General features: G+C 47.3%; 2 protein-coding genes across 3 annotated transcripts in view; one reads left to right on the forward strand and one right to left on the reverse strand.

The window, feature by feature from the left end:
• Positions 1 to 43: 43 nt before the first annotated feature.
• CNOT9 (CCR4-NOT transcription complex subunit 9) lies at positions 44 to 14,823 on the reverse strand. Its single transcript, XM_055718572.1, has 8 exons — positions 14,665 to 14,823; positions 9,562 to 9,741; positions 8,348 to 8,463; positions 6,953 to 7,062; positions 5,800 to 5,909; positions 4,760 to 4,858; positions 2,457 to 2,548; positions 44 to 1,743 (listed from the first exon to the last, which is right to left on the reverse strand). The coding sequence occupies exons 1-8, from the start codon at positions 14,686 to 14,688 to the stop codon at positions 1,575 to 1,577; spliced, it is 900 nt and encodes a 299-aa protein (XP_055574547.1). The 5' UTR covers positions 14,689 to 14,823; the 3' UTR covers positions 44 to 1,574.
• Positions 14,824 to 14,942: 119 nt separating this feature from the next.
• USP37 (ubiquitin specific peptidase 37) overlaps positions 14,943 to 19,001 on the forward strand; it is a 38,575-nt gene continuing 34,516 nt past the window's right edge. The window contains exons 1-2 of one of the 2 annotated variants that reach the window (XM_055718478.1): positions 14,943 to 15,082; positions 15,888 to 16,095. In XM_055718478.1, coding sequence (XP_055574453.1) covers positions 15,940 to 16,095 — 156 coding nt within the window. In that variant the 5' untranslated portion in view covers positions 14,943 to 15,082; positions 15,888 to 15,939. The remainder of the gene's footprint in view (positions 15,083 to 15,887; positions 16,096 to 19,001) is intronic. The other variant, XM_055718480.1, reaches the window with a different exon arrangement.

Below are 19,001 nucleotides of genomic sequence, written 5' to 3' on the forward strand. Positions count from 1 at the left end.
TTGCCCCTTGCCCTCCCCAAGAGACCAGACCAGGACCAATCTGTGCTGGCTGGGGTTTTATTATTTACTAATCTGAACTTACAAAAAAAAACCCACCCCAAACAACAACAAAAAAACCACCCCCAAACAGAAGCATTTTCACACCCTATTAAGGTCAGGGTGGAGGGGAGGGAAAAGAAGGCGATGGTTATAAAACAGGACCCCGGGGTAAGGAAGAGGCCACGCTCTGCCCTTGTTATGCAAGGCAGCGAGAGGAGGGGAGGGAAGGGGGAAAAAAGAGATGGGATTTAAGACACTGTTGGCACGACACCGCAGATGATCAGCAAAATGGGCTACTGGAGGAGGGGGGAGAAGTCGAGTAAGCTGCCCAGGCCTGCCTGCAGCCAAGAGCAGGCAGAGCAGGCTCTGCTGCAGCAGAGCTGGGAGCTCCATGGCTGCTTCTGGGAGCCTGCCGTGGCCGCACTAACCGCTCAGCACAGAACACAGGTAAGCAGCTGCTACTCCAGTTCAATTGCAACAGCCGAGGCAGGCGCCAAGGCAGGTCTGAAAGCTGAAATGGATCCACCCGACCGCCAGAGATGAGCTGGTGAGGGAGGAAAGGGAAGGGGGCCAGGACTGAGGCGTCTGGCAGGCAGCAGCGGCTGTGGAAGCTGGCATACCTGGAGCCCGCAGGACGTCGCTCCCAGCTGTCCTGCAGCAGGGATCATTGGCCGGTGGCCTGCCCACCACCACAAGGCAGGCTCCCCAACGCTGAGCTCCGTTTGACAAGCCAGCCAGCAGCCCCGCCAGGCAAGAGGTGAGCTAGACAGGAGGCCAGCACACATCAGCCCCCAGCTGCTGGTTTAGCTGCATGAGCACAGTATTTACAGCACAAGAGTCACAGTCCTGCTGCCTTGTCCTTCCCAAGAGCTCTGGGAAGCAAGCTGATGACATGTGGGCTCATCTTGAGTAATCCACCCCTCCTCTTGGGGCAAGCACCACGACGGCCTGGCTCCAGCTGCTACCTCCATGCCAAAGAAAAAGAAGAGAAAAGCTCACTGCACCAGCCGGATGGAGAGCAAGAATGTGCTGACAGGGAAGCAAGCTGTCTCTGGGCTACCTGCAGCTGAGCAGCAGTCTTAAGAGAGGATAAAGCAACTCGATCACCTTTTATTCAGCTCACTCATCTAAAGAGACATATAAACAAGGAGTGACAAGGAACTGGAAGGACGTGGTGGTGGTGCACACACCCCTTGTCACGCACCACTTGGGTGGAGGCTGAGCTAGCTGGAAGGGCAGACATCTGCACTACCCCCTGCTTGGCAGTGGGGGAAGAGATGCCAGCCAAGCCTCCTGGAGAGATGGGGATCTTTACAGATTGTCTTTATTGATTTTTTTTTTTTAAGCTGTAGTATCAGCGTTTGCTGGTGTTGCGATCCCCAGAGGCATCCTGCACTGCTACACAGCAGCCCGTTGGCTGCCAAGCCGACAGTCAGCTGGCGTGCCCAGTTCGTTTGTTGCGGAAGAGGTCACCTGTTCCTGGTTCTTTGTAAACCTGAGCTGTTTCTTCCCCGGTCCCCCACCTCCCCCAGCAGTCATTGCGGAGGAAGAGGGATGCCCCGTGGGTCAGTGACTTGACCCTCTTGCAGGTTCTTGACGAGCTGAGCCAGCCAGCGTTTTGTGGTGGTGTCATCCTTCAGGACCTGGGCGAAGGTGGTGTCCTTCAGTTGGTCAGGAAGGCACTGCCTGAGAGCTTCACGTGCCCTACATCAAGAGACAAGAAACGGGGCCCAACAAATAAACTCACAGGGGCAAGAGGGGAGCAAACCCCACTGGGGACACAACACTCCTTTGCCTGGGGGTCTCCCTGGCAGGACCAGCCAAGCAAAGCATTGAGCAGCAGCATTGCAGCACGTGGTGCTTGGCCAGCCACCATGGCTCCCATCCCTCATGCTAGACCCCACCACACCAACCCCTGTGCCCTGACACCCCTCAGTCAAAAGCAATGCAATGCCAGGAGAGGCAGAGACAACAAATACATTCTCAGTGGCTTTGGGCAGAGCTGCTGATCAGCATGAAATCAGTTTCTATTCCCTCACCTGAATTTTATCTGTTGGCTTTTACTGCTAACAGCCCACATGACGCAGAAGAGGGAAAGCACAGCATACCTTCCACCTCAGCCCCTCCCTCATATCTAGTTCCAGCTACATTTGACCTCAGGCAGTCATAACCTGTACAGCCTGAGTCTGCTCAAGCCCCAAACAGTCACTGTTTCTCTCATGTACCATAAAAGCTCCCAGAAGTAGCAGTTAAAAAAAACAGAACAAACCAAAAAACCCACCCACTTTCCACACTGAACTAAGGCTAACTTAAAGGCAGACAAGGAAACTTGACTTTCCCTGAGTGGGCACTGTGGCAAAGAACTGCACTTCCAAGGGAGCAGAAGAAGCCCCTGCCCAAACTCTTAAAATGTTTACCTGGGGTTATCGGAAAGACGAAGGTAGCAGCGGACAACATGCTTCAGTAGCCGTGCTGATGGCTCCTTGGAGAGCTGCAGGACCATTTTACCCTGTTTTATAGAGGCCAGTGCCATCAGTTAAAAGTCTTTGTAAGAACAGGTTCACAATCAGCAGAGACTTAGGAAAGACTGCTGAATCGCTCACTCTGGCTTCCCACGCATCACAGCCCATTACCTTTCATCTAGATACCCCTGCATGAAGTCCGGTGGTCTGCTTGCCAAGATGTCTTTGAGAAGAGCAGCCAGTCACAACTTGGAAAGGATTCTCTCAGCAGCTCAGGGAAAGCCTGTCTTATCCCTATTTGGTTTTTACATCCCCAGGACTCCTTAGTGATCCAACTCGCTGGTAGATTAAACTGAACCTGGGGTTTCCCCCCTGTGGAAGAAGGTGAATGTATCCCCAACCTTTTGATAAGCTCAGGCTGAGTCACCCTGTGAGGTGTGTTCCCAAGATCTGTAACGCTCCGTGTTCTCATCTGCACTGCCTTCATTTCAACACCCTTTTAAAACATTAATATAGCCTGGGAAGCCATGCCGAAGGACTGGGCTCACCCATACCACGTATAGCAAGATCCACATCTGGTCTTACCATGCACCCAGGAGTTGTATTTTCTCTTTGTGCTACATCCCTCATTAACCCATTACTGGGAAACAAGATCAGGGCAGATGTCTCTGGCCCAGCCTCCATTTCTCACACTATGTAGGACTTCGCACATGGCTGCACCTTGGAACGCACCAGCCCAGCAAGCAGTGTGGATGCCTTCACATGCCCGCTCTGAAGGAGTCTGAACAGACTGCTTCCTTGTACTTAGGAGTCAATCAAATCTTCAGATCTGTCCAACAAGTTGGGTTTTTTTCCTGTAAAACTACACTGGCTAGCCCTCCTAACCATTTTCCTCAAATTCACCTGTATTTGGATATTCTGGCAGTTAGAAATTAGTAGGTCTCCCTCATCTGCCCTTTTGCACACTTCCTGTTCTCAGCAATTCCCCAGGATACCAAGTTTCTTCACAATGAAGAACAAGTCAGAGAATTCCTCAGACAGCTCCTGCATAGGAAATACTAACTTACCCTTTTGAAAGCATCTAATGCTTGTGTAACATCTTACTTGGTTATCAGTAGACAAAGTAGTAAATCATCACCCTCATCAAACAGCAGTACACCATCTCAATTTTTGAAATAGAGAACAGAAATGTCGATGAACATTTTCATCTCTCTCAGTAGTGCTATGGAGTATTAATCATGTCAGTGCTTCACCTGGTGGTGGGGTTACACCACAGCTAGGATTTCTTCCACGCTAACGGAGTTTTACATGCCCACATCCCTTCATGTTCATACCATTCCCAGCTACAGATTCTTCCTTTGTCTCCTTCCCTCCTCTACTCCAGGGTTTCTAATTACATCCTTCACTTTGGCCCCAACCCTGATGTACTTTCATCAAAGTCCATTCTTTTCTGGAATGCAAAATCACGTCACATTGGGTATTATGGGTATCAGCTCACAATCATTCATGTTTTGCTGTTTGTGGGTGAATTAGGAGGTGACATTTTATTCATGTTTGGGAAAACAGACAGAAAAATAAATATTCCCAGTGAACGCATCAACATCTAGGCACAGAACCAGCATTGCAAAGCACTTAATGCTGCATTTTCTCCTCCTGAGACTGCTCTTTAAAAAGCAAACAAACGACCAAACACGAAAGCAGGACAATAGCTGTTTCAGGGCAGACGTATTCCCCTTGGTGAGCTCAAAGATAATAAAGCTCAAGTTGGGGCTATTACTCCTGGGATGAAGAGATTATGAGTACCCAAAGTTCTCCTTCACAGGGGACAGGGAATGGACAAATATTGCCTGCTCTCTCTGTGTCCCAACACAAAATTAGAGTCATAAGCAGCAGCTAATAGGAGCCAGGTTGTGGGAGGCAGAGATGGGAAAATGGATCAATGGTCTGAGCTGTGTTATCATTCTTACATAAAATTAAATCAATTCACATCCAAACAACAACCCTGAAAAGTTTTTCTTCTCTAGAGATGTTTGGTCTATCTTGAGGACTTGGTACATTAAAACTGGTGTGTGTTCTCCTGACATGCAAACCAGATACACAAAGGAAACATGCGGAAGCAGAGTGCTACAGTGTCGCAAGCAATAATGCCCAAGAACCATTTGCCTCCCTCATCCTGTGCTCCAGCCAGAGGGCAGTAAAAGTAGCTGCTGGAGCACTATTTTCTTAAACCCAGATATTTTAAAACCAAATAATCTTACCAGTATCATGGCAACATGGGAAAACCGCTCATAAGTCTGACAGATATATGCCAGCCCTGTGTCATCCAGGAGGATTTTCTGAAGAATAAATGTAGCAACCTAGAATGGGGAGAACACAGAAAAAGTGTTGAAACAACTTACCTATCCTGAAAAGGGACAGCCTTTGTGCTGTGTTCTTTTCAAGTCAGCCTCAGAACTGAAAGGCCTTTCAGCAGCCAATAAACATTTTAGTCAGTAAAAGTTTAAAGCCAAAAGAAAATGCAGGTCTCTACACAATACCTGGCATCTCTGGTTAAAGAAAAGAGATGGACACAAAGCAGTGTGTGCAAGGTGACTGGATGCAGGTTGCGTAAGATGGCAACTACTGCTGGGCCACTCAGGACAGCCTCAAGATTACAGTCAGACTACTGCAGTCACAGAGCAGGAAGCAGGAGAAGGATCTGTCCCTTGGCCCTGCCATCTAGATGGCAAGCTGATTTCAGTTTTCATCTTTAGCATTATCGATTCATCACAAGACACCACTTTCTGGAAGAACCTCAGCCAGCTATGTCAGCAGGCTTCACCAGAGAAGCACACACAGACTAAAACCTGTGGCCTGCCCACCTGGGTCATCAGACCAGTCTGACCTCATCTGAGCTCATGGGGGAAAGGGGCCCCTGATCAGAGGAGACAACAAATTAGTCCAGTGCAATGAACATTCCCATAACCAACACTAACAGCTACCACCCAAACTCTGCTCCGTGTATTTACAGCATTTGTTTTCTCAGGTCAGGGAAACCTGATCCAGCTCAGCCCCAAAAGTTACTCTGCAGGGCTGCAAAGGAGGGAACGGGTGATGAGAGCAGCAAGATCTTTCCCAGAAAAACTATCAAGCTCAGGAACTCTGGCTTGGATTGGTGGGTTTTGAGGAAGTAAAAACTCCACTCAGAGTTGCCCCAGTATTTGCAACAGGACACAAGCCAACTCTGCAGGTTACCAGCTGCCTGGTCAGTCAGAGATAAATAGCAATAAGTCTTAATTAAGACAAAAAGAGTAGGTACCGTTTTGGAGAGTTCACTGCCAGATTCCATAATGCGTAAGCACAGGGGGATAATTTCTGTTGTCAATAAGAAGTTTATCACTTCTTGCTCATCAGTTTTCACCAAGGCCCCTTGAAGAGAAAATAGAAAAATCAATAAATGATAAATGGTTTCAAAAATATCTCACCTTTCAAAGACTGCCTGTGCTATGTCCTCCCAGGAATCATTAAGTCTGAATGGCAGGCAGCACAACTGTCATCCTAAATATGTTGCAGCTGGAGAAGAAATTGTTTTGGCAGCATAAAAGTAATCAAGCAGGGTTTGGGGGTTGTTTTTCAGAAAGTGGATGTATTCGTGGCTCTCCTCCAGTAGTAACAAACACAAGAGGATCATGCCACCCACAGCAACCTCTGGGAAGAAGAAATGCATTTTAAGACCCTCTTACTTTATGCATTGAGAGAGAAATGTTTTGGGCAGAAGACAAAAAAAACAGGATAAGGCAAAGATAGGGCAAATACACACAAGTCAATTAATGACAAAAACCCAAAGAAAGCCCAGCCTGCACCCAACCATCCTAGGGTCTCACTGGCTGGGCTGAGGGCAAAGGCACAAGCCTGCAGGTGCTTGTACTCGCAGGAAACACATTTTTGGCAATGCACCCAAACTTCAGTGTTTTCTTATTAGTGAAGAGCCCAGTTCCTACACACTAAGGGGAACCTGCTTCATAACTGATCCAGCTCAGCCCTGAAAGTTACTCTGCAGGGCTGCAAAGGAGGGAACGGTGATGAGAGTGGCAAGATCTTTCCCAGAAAAACTATCAAGCTCAGGAACTCTGGCTTGGATTGGTGGGTTTTGAGGAAGTAAAAACTCCACTCAGAGTTGCCCCAGTATTTGCAACAGGACACAAGCCAACTCTGCAGGTTACCAGCTGCCTGGTCAGTCAGAGATAAACAGCAATAAGTCTTAATTAAGACAAAAAGAGTAGGTACCGTTTTGGGGAGTTCACTGCCAGATTCCATAATGCGTAAGCAGCTCCTCTTGTTAATACTACGGGACTCAGAAGATCCCAGTAAAGAGACCTGTGATTTTGGTCGTGCAGGTCTCTCCACCCACAGAATGAACTGCATCAAAGTGAGTGAAAAAACAGTGCTCCAGCATTAGTCTGGCTGCTTACCAATCACTCCAAGGCTTGTGAGACGCAAGTACTCAAATGGACGTGTCTTGCTAACTGTGTGCAAGAAGGGGTACAGGAAGAGAGGGATATGAGCTGCCAGAAAAGCTGACCTGTAGGAAAGGGAGAACACCCAACATGAGAGACAAGGAAAACAAAGTGAGCATACAATCCAGTGTTACCATGCAGAACCTAAGACTATTGCTGACAGACACCATTGCTACCACTCCTCAAAAGAGGTTAACAGTTTGTTCTCTGATGGAACAGTATGAAGTAAATTCTGCACTGGGTACAGCACAAAACCTAACACCTGAACTGTCAGTTACCTGCATTGCTGTTTCCAGCTGACCAGGAACAAAGCACTTCCTGTTGCTTTTATTACCTCTGCTTTGTACATTCACTGTTGCCTTTCACCTTGCAGGCTCCCATGGGAAGGGACAGTCAGCCACAGTGCATGTGCAAAGCTTTTGCATGACAGAAATCCAGACTGGCTGATCTCTAGGCATTACCACAGTTTAAATGTGCACAGCCACTTTTCCCCAAGAGTCGTCACACTGCCTTCTGACAACGGGGAAAAATACAGATTGCAAGGAGAAGCCTAGAGATTGTTCTGATAGCAGAGGGAAGCTCCCTTGCACAATCATCCAATGTTCCTCCTCTGTTCTCAGTTTTCAAACTTTAAATGTAAGTGTGTGTGGTGTAAAACTACCCTATTTTTTTGGATATCACCTCGTGGAGGGTTGCAGCTTAGTATTACTTTGCAGCAGCTGAAAAACAACTTCAGCTATGTAGCACTTTCTTCTCCGCAGGAACAGAAGCATGAGATCATGGATCTCAGGACAGTTTTCTTTGAGTTTTAGCTACTGATTTCAGCTGAACCAACATCATCTTTTCCCTTGCTGATACAGGCTGGACACACGATTGAGAAAACCTGAAGTCAGGCACTGGCTGAGGACTCCAGACACAGCTCTGCTATTGCTCCCTTGCCACACACGGTCTCTGGGAAGGACAGCCCTGCCCATCCCACCCTTTGGACAGCTAGTCTAACTAACCGTAAGCTGTTGGTCTAAATAATTGTAAGCTCATTAAAACAAGGATCCTGCACATGGCATCTCTGGCTGAGCTTCAAGGAGCTGCCGCAACCCAGTGTTTTGGGAATTTGCAGGATCTCAGGATGATCCAGGGAATGCAGTGCATTTAGGACCACCATAAAGCTGTCATCCTAATAATCCCAGCAAACAAGTGAAAGCAGCAGGCAACTTCCTATCTTCCAGCTCTGTCCTCTGCTCCACTTCTCTTGGTAAAAATGAAGAAAGAAGCTTACATACTTGTGGAGTCAAACAGGCTGAGCTGTCAACCTCAACACCTCAGAAAACTCACACACCCGGAAACACTTACCTTGTTTCAGGATGTGACGCAACACACTGTAGTAGAGCTAAAGCATTGCAAACTCTGTTGGACTGATGGGCTGTCAAGGTCGGAGGGTTGATTGATGGATAAATATTTACAATTTCCTAAAAATTAACAGGTAAAGAAAAGTTAGAGAAAGCTGTACCAAAGCACTTGCCCAGCAAGGAGCTATGGTGACAGCAGATGACAGTCTGCTTTCACCAGGCATCATTTTGAAGTTACATGGCAGCCACCATGACACCCAGGCAAGGGCAGAGCTGGGTCAGAATCAATTTGACACTGAATCACAGGAATGCATTCCATCCTTAATTTCAGTTAAAATAAAAGAGTTCATTTGATTTCTTGGCTCTTTACTAGTGTAGGGACTGCTTTGTTTTTAACTTCCAGATCGAAGAGGAGTGTTGCTCCTGTGCCTAGAGGCAGAGCACACCCACTCTTATTCAAAATGTGGCTGCTGGTACTCTTCTAACTCAATGCAGGGAAAGCAGCTGAGGGCAAGAAATCCAATTCAGAAATCTGCTTGCTTCCAACTATAGCTCCCTTCTAATTTTCTTCACTTGTTTCAGGGCCACTCCAAGAGCAGTTTGACATTGGCAATCCTGCACTCTTTTCCTTCCTTCTTTGAAAGAAATGACTAGATTTGGCACTAAGAGACAGCCAGTCATCAGCCATAGTTTGCCCAGAGACAAGCAGAGCTGCTCAGTCTCACACGAAATGCAGGTATATTCCCTTGCAAGTGTCTCAGGAGCAGGGAGTGAGCAGTATTCCCATGCTGCCCTTCCAACAGGCTCCCTGCAAGGCAACCTTCTGACCAGGAAGCGCGCAAGTTCATGCAAAACAAATCACACCAGAGATCTTAAGAGTAAGACTGTTGTGGCTCTGCTATGACACTGTATGAAAATAAGTAGAACATGATCCACAGGGAGCTCATACACCCAAAAACTTGCCCGTTCCCCTTCCAAGTATGTAAGCTAATTAGAAATCTTACAGCCTCTGCACACATTGCCTTGCTAGTGATGATTAATGCCAAATGGGCTTCCCACATCTGCTCCCCTCACCACATGATCCAACATACATCGTATTTCCAGCAACGGCAATAAGGGACCCCACCAGTGCCTCCCCAGATCTGCCCCATGTACACACAAGCTCTGCAATGTTCTGGTGCTGCACCACTGAATAAAGAGGCTGCCAATCCTACCCACCTGAAGGAGCGCCGCAATTGTGCCAAATGAGTGCCACAGCATTGGGGCAAGGTCAGGCACAGACTCACGCTTCTTGCTCAGCTCCAGCAGTGCATTCTCCCGCGTCTCAGGGCTGGACAGCTCATTGATCCACTGGTAGATCTTTTCACGGTCAACCTGAGCCAGGGCTGTTGGCACAGGCTGGGTGGGAAACAAGGAAACTTCAGTCCAAACATTTTATCCAAGTCTCACCCTAAACCCTTCCCACAACCTGGCAGGTAAGCAAAAAAGTGCTCAAGAAACTCCTGACTGGGGGAGGGAGGAACTAAAGCTACATTACAACGCTCTGGATATGGATCCCTCCCTTAGATTAGTCTTACTATTTCACCTACTTGAAACACAACTGGCCTGACTTGTTAGGACAGTCTCCTAATCCACTGGTCAAGCAGTACCTTATAACTTCACCAGCAATACAAGAGAGCCACGCTGCTTCCTGTCTGTGCCAGCAGAGCTCCCAGGGAGGTCACACATACTTTAGCCAGCTATCATTTGCTCCACCTGTATTTAACACACATTCATTTCATGCTTCAAGTGCAAGCTTCCACAAATTCAAAGGCAGACTCTACCTGTATCTCCAAAAACATCTATTACATTGGAAACTGTCAATGGGATTCAGACATGAGAAAAATATTCAAATACTAGAAAAATCCTCAGTACTCCAACATCAGCATGACACTGTCTGCAGCCAGTAACACCTGCTGTTAGAGACATTTCACTCGTCCCATGTATCTTGTTTACATGCATGGAGCTAAAAAGGAATTTTTCCAGACTGGTTTTGTACAAAAACTCCTGTTTAAAATAAACCCAGAAAAGGGTAGATTTGTATTCACAGTCAAGGCACATTTTCTACTACTCAGCAGAAATGTAGGATTTCTCCTCTGCCTTTCTTGGAACATCAGGGAAACAGCAGCATCAGGGCCAACAAGTCTTCAAGCCAAAAAAATGAGGAAGAGCTGGGAAGGAAAGGAAGAGAAGCAGGAACTGTAGAACTGTAGCACAGTTTCTGTGGCAAGGGCAAGACTCAAGTCTTTCAATGCAAGTTTGCCTCATGCCTCTGCTGGCACAACTAGTACTCAAGGTGCAAATGCTCAGCAGGCTTCCCAAGTAGACAGTTTAGTGATTCAGGTACAAAATTTTGAGGAAGACAAACATCAGCATTAACACCTCCTGCGTGAACACTTCCAAAAGCCAGTTCAGAACCTATTTAAACATTCTGCTGCAGTGCTTACTATTCAAATAAAGCACAGCCCCACTCATATACTGTTGCTCCTGAGCTAGCCTGTATGCAACCAGCTCAGCATCCCCATGTGTACAGCAATCACAGCTGGGAACAGAGAACAGATTGTATTTTTTTTTTTTTTCTCCTTTTTAAACCCAGACTGAAACTCTTCATGTGCTTACTACAACAGCTGTGAGCACTGCCTGTACCGCACCAACAGCAACACTACTGCTAAGCAGCTCATCACTAAAGCAGTGAAGAGAATACAAAGGAGTTCAGGAACTGAAAGTGGCTGCAACCAAACCTGAAACCATATGCTGGAGGCAGGCTCCCAGAACTGCAGGAGGGATGAAGGGAGACTTAACCTTTGGCAGACACCTCCAGAGCTGTCTGTTTCTATGTCTGCAAAGGTTTCCCTCCTCCATTCATCCACACATTATAGCCATAGTCACATCCAGAGAGATCCTTCCCTAGCTGTGCGATTCCTTCTCCTCCAGCCACCTCCATCATATTAACTTAAATGTCTATGTATGTCAGGGTTTAACACTGGCCAGCAACTAAGCACCACACAGCCACTTGCCTACTCCTCCTGCAGTGGGATGAGGGAGAGAATCAGAAGAGTAAAAGCGAGAAAACTCATGGGTTGAGATAAAGACAGTTTAATGGGTAAAGCAAAAGCTACACATGCAAGCAAAGCAAAACAAGGAATTCATTCATCGCTCCCCATCAGCAGGCAGGTGTTCAGCCATCTCCAGGAAAACAGAACTCCATCGTGCATAATGGTTACTTGGGAAGACAAATGCCATCACTCTGAACATCCCTCCCTTCCTCCTTCTTCCCCCGGCTTTATATGCTGAACATGACATTTCTATGGTATGGAACACCCCTTCGGCAAGTTTGGGTCAGCTGTCCTGGCTCTGCTCCCTCCCAGCTCCTTGTGCACCTGCTCACTGGCAGAGCATGGGAAACTTGAAAAGTCTTCAACTTAGAGTAAGCAGTACTTAGCAACAACAAAACCACCAGTGTGTTATCTACATTATTCTCATACCAAATCCAAAACACAGCATTATACCAGCTACTGAGAAGAACATTAATTCTATCCCAGCCAAACCCAGGACAATATATAAGCCAATGTGCTGTTATCAGACCCTGTACTAGGGCTCAAATACTTTTTAGTTGTTCATCTTTCCTCCTATCCTCTTTTTTTCTCTTGTCTACCTTCTTTTTTTTTTTCCAGAACCTCACACTAAATTAGTAATCCTGACAAATTTATTCTGTTCTTGCAACTGTGAGTGCAATTCTAATGGCAACTCTTATACTGGAGCTCAGAAAAAGAGGGAGAATAAACAGAGCTCATTTGTTATTATTTGGGATGGTAGAGTGACAAGCAGCGTAGCAATAATGTTGTTATAATTGTGTTATCTAAAGCTTCCATCTATTTTTCTAGACTCACTGCAAGTTTCATTTCCTGTAAGCTTAAATACATCGACCCTTTAAAAGCACAATCATGTGCTTGTGATCCCTAGAGAACACTAAGCAGATTTTTCCACACAATTAAGTTTATGATGTCCAATACCTGTCTTAGCCAGAACCAACTGCTTTTCACAGGCTCTACAGCTGTTGCTCTCGTTTTAGTTTAAACTGAATGACATATTTTTGCTAGTCTCCTACTTTATTGTTTTTCCCTCTTCACCCTCTAAACCCAAAAATTCTGGGGAGCCCGAAGTGCTATACACAAATCCTGCAACCTCTAAGACGGAACCCTGCTAGGCAGATTTTCTTTTGCACACAGGGAAAGCAAGTTACAAACAGCATCTCAACACAGCACAAACTAGCCACCTTTGCATCATGAAAGATCGTGTAACACCTTCCTCAAGGGAAACAGCATTACCTCAAACATGACCAATTATATCTCCAACAATCACGTAACGAACTGGGTTTAGCCACTGGCTTTCTCTTCCTAACTGAGCAGTTGCTGCTACACACACTGGTAAGAGTACTGGTCGACCAAAGCAGAACATTGACTAACTGGATACATGTGCTTTTTATACTGTTTTGATAGACCACCACTCAAAATACCAAAATGAGCTTTGAATTTCAGTAACAGTAAATTAGCTTATCTGAATTGGCCTTTCAATGCCTTACAGTTACATTTATTGTCTTTAGCCTATTCTTGAGCCTCTAGCATGTTATGCTGTCTTCAGATCTGAAATTGAAATGTTTCTTCTGCCACCAGCATCACTGTATAAAAATTAGTGTTCTTGCTTACCACAGCTTTATCACAACAGCATTCAAAACACTCAAAGGGATTCCTGAGCCAAGTCACGACCCTACTAAGAGGTAATGTTGTTTTCTGCAGCTCCCAAGCACATCTCCAGAGCCAAACACCTTTCCCTGTCACCTTTAGTGTAAGCATACTGACTGAGGTAGGAAACATTTCAATACAGAACTACCAGGTAGCCCAAATTATATATAAATTAAATATACTTTCATATGAATCACAAAATAAAGTTGATTTCAATTCTTTAAAGAGATTTTGTTAAAATTGTCTTTAAAAAAAGATCGTTTTAGAGAGAGGTGACTAGAACACAGATAGATGATTAATGTGAGATTATAATAGTCCCTCACATGTTTCACCAAGTGCTCAGGAATTACACTTCTACAAAAATGTAAATGCTAATTAAGAGAGTTCTCTATGATCCTGCACACCCTTCTATCCTCCAGAAAGTGCCACTTTAAATCAGAAGTATTTGCCAGCACTCCAAGAACCAATTTAAAGTCAGGAGCACTTAAACAAAGTGGGAAGACTTAAAATGATCTCTCAGCTCCTGCTCCTAAGTACTTTACTCTTGTTTGCTTGTTAGCCCAAACAGATCCTTTAGCCAAGTTCGTGTGAAAACAGCTGACTGCTGGTCTTGCAGTACAGCTCCCAAACTCAATACACACTAGAGACTCAATCAGCTCTAGGACATCTTATACACACGACGAACATGCATTTGGATAAGTGAAAATGACAACACAAACCCGCTCAGACAGGAGATAAGATGCAATAACCGCATCGTTCTGAGTTTGAACCCAATTTCAATTTTTGAACCCAACCAGGCCGAGGTCCTGCTCCACTCCCAGCAGGCGGAATGTCAGGCATGCCATCTCACCATCGCAGCTTTCTGAGGGGGAAGAGGGCAAGCACCAACTACAGACAGCACTGCAAGGTATTGGGGGAAAAGGGAGGAACAGGCAGCCTTCTGTTTTCCCTCCTGCTTGTGTGCTGCCCTGAGGAACTTTTTGCTGTCTCCTCTTTTCCTCTGCAGTTAAGGCCAGAAGTTTTACTTCTTTTAGAGTTTGCTGAGGACAGAGTAGGTGGCTGGGAATGCAGGAGCATCCAGGTGCAAGGAGGAAGCGCAGCGCGGAAGAGGAGGGAAGAGGGGAAAACTCTACGTGACACAGACTAGGCAGAAGGCGTACAGCCGGGGTACCCATCAGGGAAGCCCTCCTGGCCCCTGGGCGAGCCACCTCGTCCCCAGGAGCAGCAGAGCAAGGCACGGCCGCCTCGGGGAGGCAGAGTCAGCTGGAGCAAGACAGCGCTCACTCGGCGCCTCCCCGTCTACCAAAGGCACCCCGCCGCCCGGCCGCCGCCACAGCCGGCCACCGGGGAGCACCGAGGGGAGGCAGCTCACCAGGGCTCCGCCACCGCGCGGCTCACACTCCCTCCACCGCGGGGGGCCGAGGGGAAACGTTCCCTCGCAGCCACGAGCGGCCCGCCTCGCCTCCCGCCCCGCTCCCCGCGCGGCCTGCGCCGCAGGGCCCCGTCCCCAGCCCCGCCGCGCCCCGGAGCCGCGCCTCACCGCGGCAGTAGCCAAGCTGTGCATGGTGGGAGCGGTGCCGGTACTGCCGCCGGGCCCGGCTTAGGAGGCCGCCCCGACCCTTCACCCCGCCGCCCGGCCGCCGCGAGTGAGGCTGGGACAGGGGCGGGGCGCCGAGGCGGGCGCTGTGCGCATGCGCGCGGGCGCCGGCGGGGCGGGGCTGGCGGGGCTGAGGGGGCTGGCGAGTCGCTTGGGCTCATGCGCGCGAACGGCCGCGGGGTGCGCCGGGAAGGGCGCCGCCGCGCTGACGTAAACGGGCGCGCGCGCGCGTGCGTGCGTGCGTTGCGCGGCGTCTGGCGCTGCTGGCCGGTTCCCGCCATCCGCCACCGCCGCCGCCCCCCTTCCCCCTCCCCCCGGGCCTCAACCTGCCCAGCGGCGCCGGGGACGCGCCGGGACGCAGGTACCGGGGCTCGCACCCCCTTCTCCCCCACCACCCCGCGCTTCCTACCCCACCCGCAACGCCCGGCCGGGTGCCCCCGCCCCCCCCCCGCCGCTGCGCGGCGCCTCCCCTCGCAGCGGCCCGGCCCAGGGCGGCCATGGAGCGGCGGGAGGGGCGGAGCGGCGGCGGCTGGACGCGGGCTGCGAGGGGGCACCGTGCTCGGCGGCGCCTCCCGGGCTGCGCGCGGGGGCTGTTTCATTCATTTATTCTAATTTTTATTTACAATACATCCTGCCATACCGAGCGGGAGCCCCCGGCGGTGCGGTGCGGTTTCTCCTAGCGCTGGGCCGGTGGCTTTGCCGGGCGGAGTGCCGAGGGGCAGCCGGCAGCACAGGGGAGCACCGCCGCCACGGGGACCCTCGCCAGGCCCCTCCGAGTGGCCGTGGCTCGCGTCCCGTCAGAAGCGAGCAGGTTTCCCCTCTTAGATTTCGTCCAAAACTTTGGTGTCCATCTCTTACCGGTTTTCCTCAGGTTTTTGATTGGATTTTTTTCCCCCTTGATTCTGCTGAAGTTTCTTTAAGGCTTAGCAATGTCTGGACTGGGTCTGCTTGCTTTTCAACAGTGAGGAATCAGCACGTTGCTGCCCGAGCTGGGAGAGATTTTATTAATCTGCGTTTCCTTAGCTGGTGTCTAGCTCACTTTCGCTGTATTTAAAAACAGCAGCCAAATGGTTCTACCAAAATTCTACAGGAGCTTTAAGCCACAGTTACATCTTTCTGTAGAGATTATTTGGCCTGCCTAGTTACAAATTTCTCCTTTTTAACAGGTGTTTAAGGTGGAGTACGTTTACTCTTGTTAGCTCTTTTCTGTGAGAAAGCATGGCTCTACTAAAGGTGCATGGACCTGTCCGGATGCGCAGCATGCAGACTGGGATTACAAAATGGAAAGAAGGGAGCTTTGAAATTGTGGAGAAGGACAACAAAGTGAGTCTAGTGGTTCACTACAATGTTGGAGGAATTCCAAAGACATTTCAGGTACACCAAATATTAAGGGTTTTGTTTGATCAGTGCATGGTTTGTGCTTCTTTGTGAACAGGTGTGCTCTTCAAGGCTATTAAGTGTCATGCAAACTTCCCTCTGTCACTGTTTCTTGTTCCTTGTTTCCTGAACACTTATCCCTTTGTATAACTCTCCTATAAATTATTCACATGTATCATTAAACGATCAGCCCTGGTCGGCATAGAGATACCACTGAATGGGAAGAACCAAAAAGCAGAGGAAAGTTACCAGGGTATACAGATGGTGGCTCAGGTGCTCAGATTTTTGGAACATGTAACCTTTCTGTCACTGTTACAGTTGCAGAATCTAGAGGTGAAGATTCTGAACACATTGTACTAGCAATTTTTCCCAGCTGAAGAGGAACGGTGTTAACTTGTATAGCCTTTTGCATAGGCTCTAGGTTTTAAATATGCCAGGCAACGTGGTCTCCTCACTGGGAGGCTGATGCAGATCACTGTTAAAGATTCTCTTGCAATATTCAGCCTTTCTTTCATTCTATAGCTCATTCTAGTTATCTTCCTAGTTTTTTTTGTGCAAAATGCCCTTAACTGAAAGAGTGCAAGGAGTGTTTTACTGTAAGAAACTTCTGATTTAAAAGTATGTAGAGCATGTAAGAGCACTTGCAAGGAAAAAAAATTGTATCCTGTTTAGCATCTTTGTAACAGCATAAACTTGATCTAAACATTGGCTTCTGCCTTTTTGTGCCACAGTTGTTTTTCATCAGTGGTGGTCACGAGACCTTTCTCTGAGCCATTTATTTCTCTGGATGGACTCAATGAAAAAACGTTCACTTTATTTTAGAAAGATGAGGTTTTGCCACCTTAGTGTGCTGAAAAGTCACAGCAAAGAATCTGGCGGCCTGTGTTGCCTTGGAGTCAAGGCATGGGAAAATCATGAGCTGTGGATAGTTCCTACCTCTGTTATTGTAGACTTGAAAAGAATCATTTGCTTCTCATGCATGATGCTGTTTGATTTAATCCAGCATTGGACCATGCTGCTTCATAAGAAGAGTAGTCTCTTCCCTGGGTGCTTGCTCTCAAGTGCTCTTTTCTGCCTGGACAAGTGTTAATGTGGTATGACAGTGACTCAAAAGGTGGTTGCATGGGGATGATGAGCCTATAGAACAGCTAACCATGGCCTAAAGGGGCAGGTTTTGCTCCTAGCCTTTCACATCTGCTGGCTCTGCCACTCACTAGCTCTCTGTGAGCTCAGTTGGAGGGTTTTCATGTGCATTAATTCAGGGAAAAGACAGAATGCGAGATCTGGTGGAGAGGGTGATAGGGCACCATGCAGCTAGGACTGCAGCAATGGAGGAAATGCCGCATCTTTAGATCAGTTATTTTTGTTTGGATGGTGGTTATCTCTCAGCAGGATCTGCTTTCTGGTCCTGTTCATTGTGAAGCAACAGAGACACCAGCACAAGAGCATTGGTGGGAGTGAGCAGCAGGCAGGGAGAGCTGCCTGGCCCTTCTGCTGCAGGATTGGGCTTGAGTGCAGTTTGTGTGAGCTGACCCCAGTCTGTCACAGTGCTCTTGTGTGCAACTTCAGGCATGACAAGTTCCTGATAATTTTGCTTTAGAAGTAGCATTCCCTGTTTCTTGACAAGTTGCTCTGGGAGAACTGTGGGTGATTTCTCCATTATTTTTTTTTTACTTCCCTATAATAGAACACTTGGATGGATCCAGGGTTATACTTCTTTCTGTGGTGACTGGTGCATCACCAAACTTCTTATATTGGATGATATGTTTTACTGATGTTTCAGAGCCTTGACTAAGTTGTCCTAGATGCTAGATATATATTAAGAAATATTTCATTTACTCCCACTTTGCAGGACTCTGTGACTCTGACTGGGTCATAACAGGTGCATGGAGAGTATGGATGGAGCTTTCTTATGGTAGTGGTTTGGGTTGAAATAGGTTGTTTTGCACCAAGATGGTGAAGTAACTGTAATATCTTTGCACTGGGCTCAGTGTTTTAAGAGAGGATGAAAAATCTGGAGTCCCCTTTTAAATTCTTAGGTCTTTGAAGATTTTTTAGATTATATTAAACAAAAAAAGCAACCAATCCCAGAACACAAGGATTGAGCACAAAGTATTTCAGAAGTGTAATTTTGCCAGCAAAATAAACCCTTAGTTTCCAATTAAGGTGTTTTTTCAGCCTCTCTTATAAACTGCTGTTGTGTCTAGGTTGGCTTTCCAAGAAGCTAAATATCTGCATGGAAAAGAAGAAATCTCACTGATGGACATGGAGTGCCTTTTACTATCTTAGTCTTTTATATCTTCTAGAGCAATGTATAGTGAAACTTTGGTGTTAGAGTGTAATTAGTGTTCGTGTCTATTAATTATTGTTATACTTAGATTGGTAGTGTGGCAGTATGCAGGTCAGGCCAACTTAGGAGAAAGACTCCAGTCTGATGGGCAGTATTTTACTCTGTCTTGTAGTGTCTGGTGACCATGGTTACAGTTTCCGATCTTGTATGAAGCACTCTGTGTACATATGTATATATACAGCATATATAGCAGTGTACTGGCACGGAGGTTATTGTGTATCTGGTGCCTGATCTTAGGCAAGGCTGAAGAAGTGGCAATAAAGTGAAAAATTCAGCAAAAAAGGACAAGGGAATTGAAAATGAAAGTATGCCTAGGTATCTATTGTCAAACTTCCATGCAGTCTGCAGGTGCAAGAGATTCTTTTGCTTCCTCTGCTTTAAGAGTTACCCTCAACCTGTGTGGATAGTAGAGCCTTTGCTGAACAGCCAGTTCTCATAGGTGACTTAGCATGAAATAACAGTTAAGTAATGGTGTAATAAAGTAGCAGCGGCATTGTTAGGGAGCACAAATTTTTAGTAAAATTATTCTTGTGCTTGACCGTAATATTGAAAG

Source organism: Falco cherrug, chromosome 8, assembly GCF_023634085.1.
Source record: "Falco cherrug isolate bFalChe1 chromosome 8, bFalChe1.pri, whole genome shotgun sequence".
Classification (NCBI taxonomy): domain Eukaryota; kingdom Metazoa; phylum Chordata; class Aves; order Falconiformes; family Falconidae; genus Falco; species Falco cherrug.

Coding starts and splice junctions, on each gene's coding strand:
- CNOT9 (XM_055718572.1), bottom strand. CDS start 14,688: ATGCACAGCTTGGCTACTGCCGCG. Junction 8,464..9,561: donor CAATTGCGGCGCTCCTTCAG/GTGGGTAGGATT, acceptor GTTAATTTTTAG/GAAATTGTAAATATTTATCC. Junction 2,549..4,759: donor CCCATGTTGCCATGATACTG/GTAAGATTATTT, acceptor TCTATAAAACAG/GGTAAAATGGTCCTGCAGCT.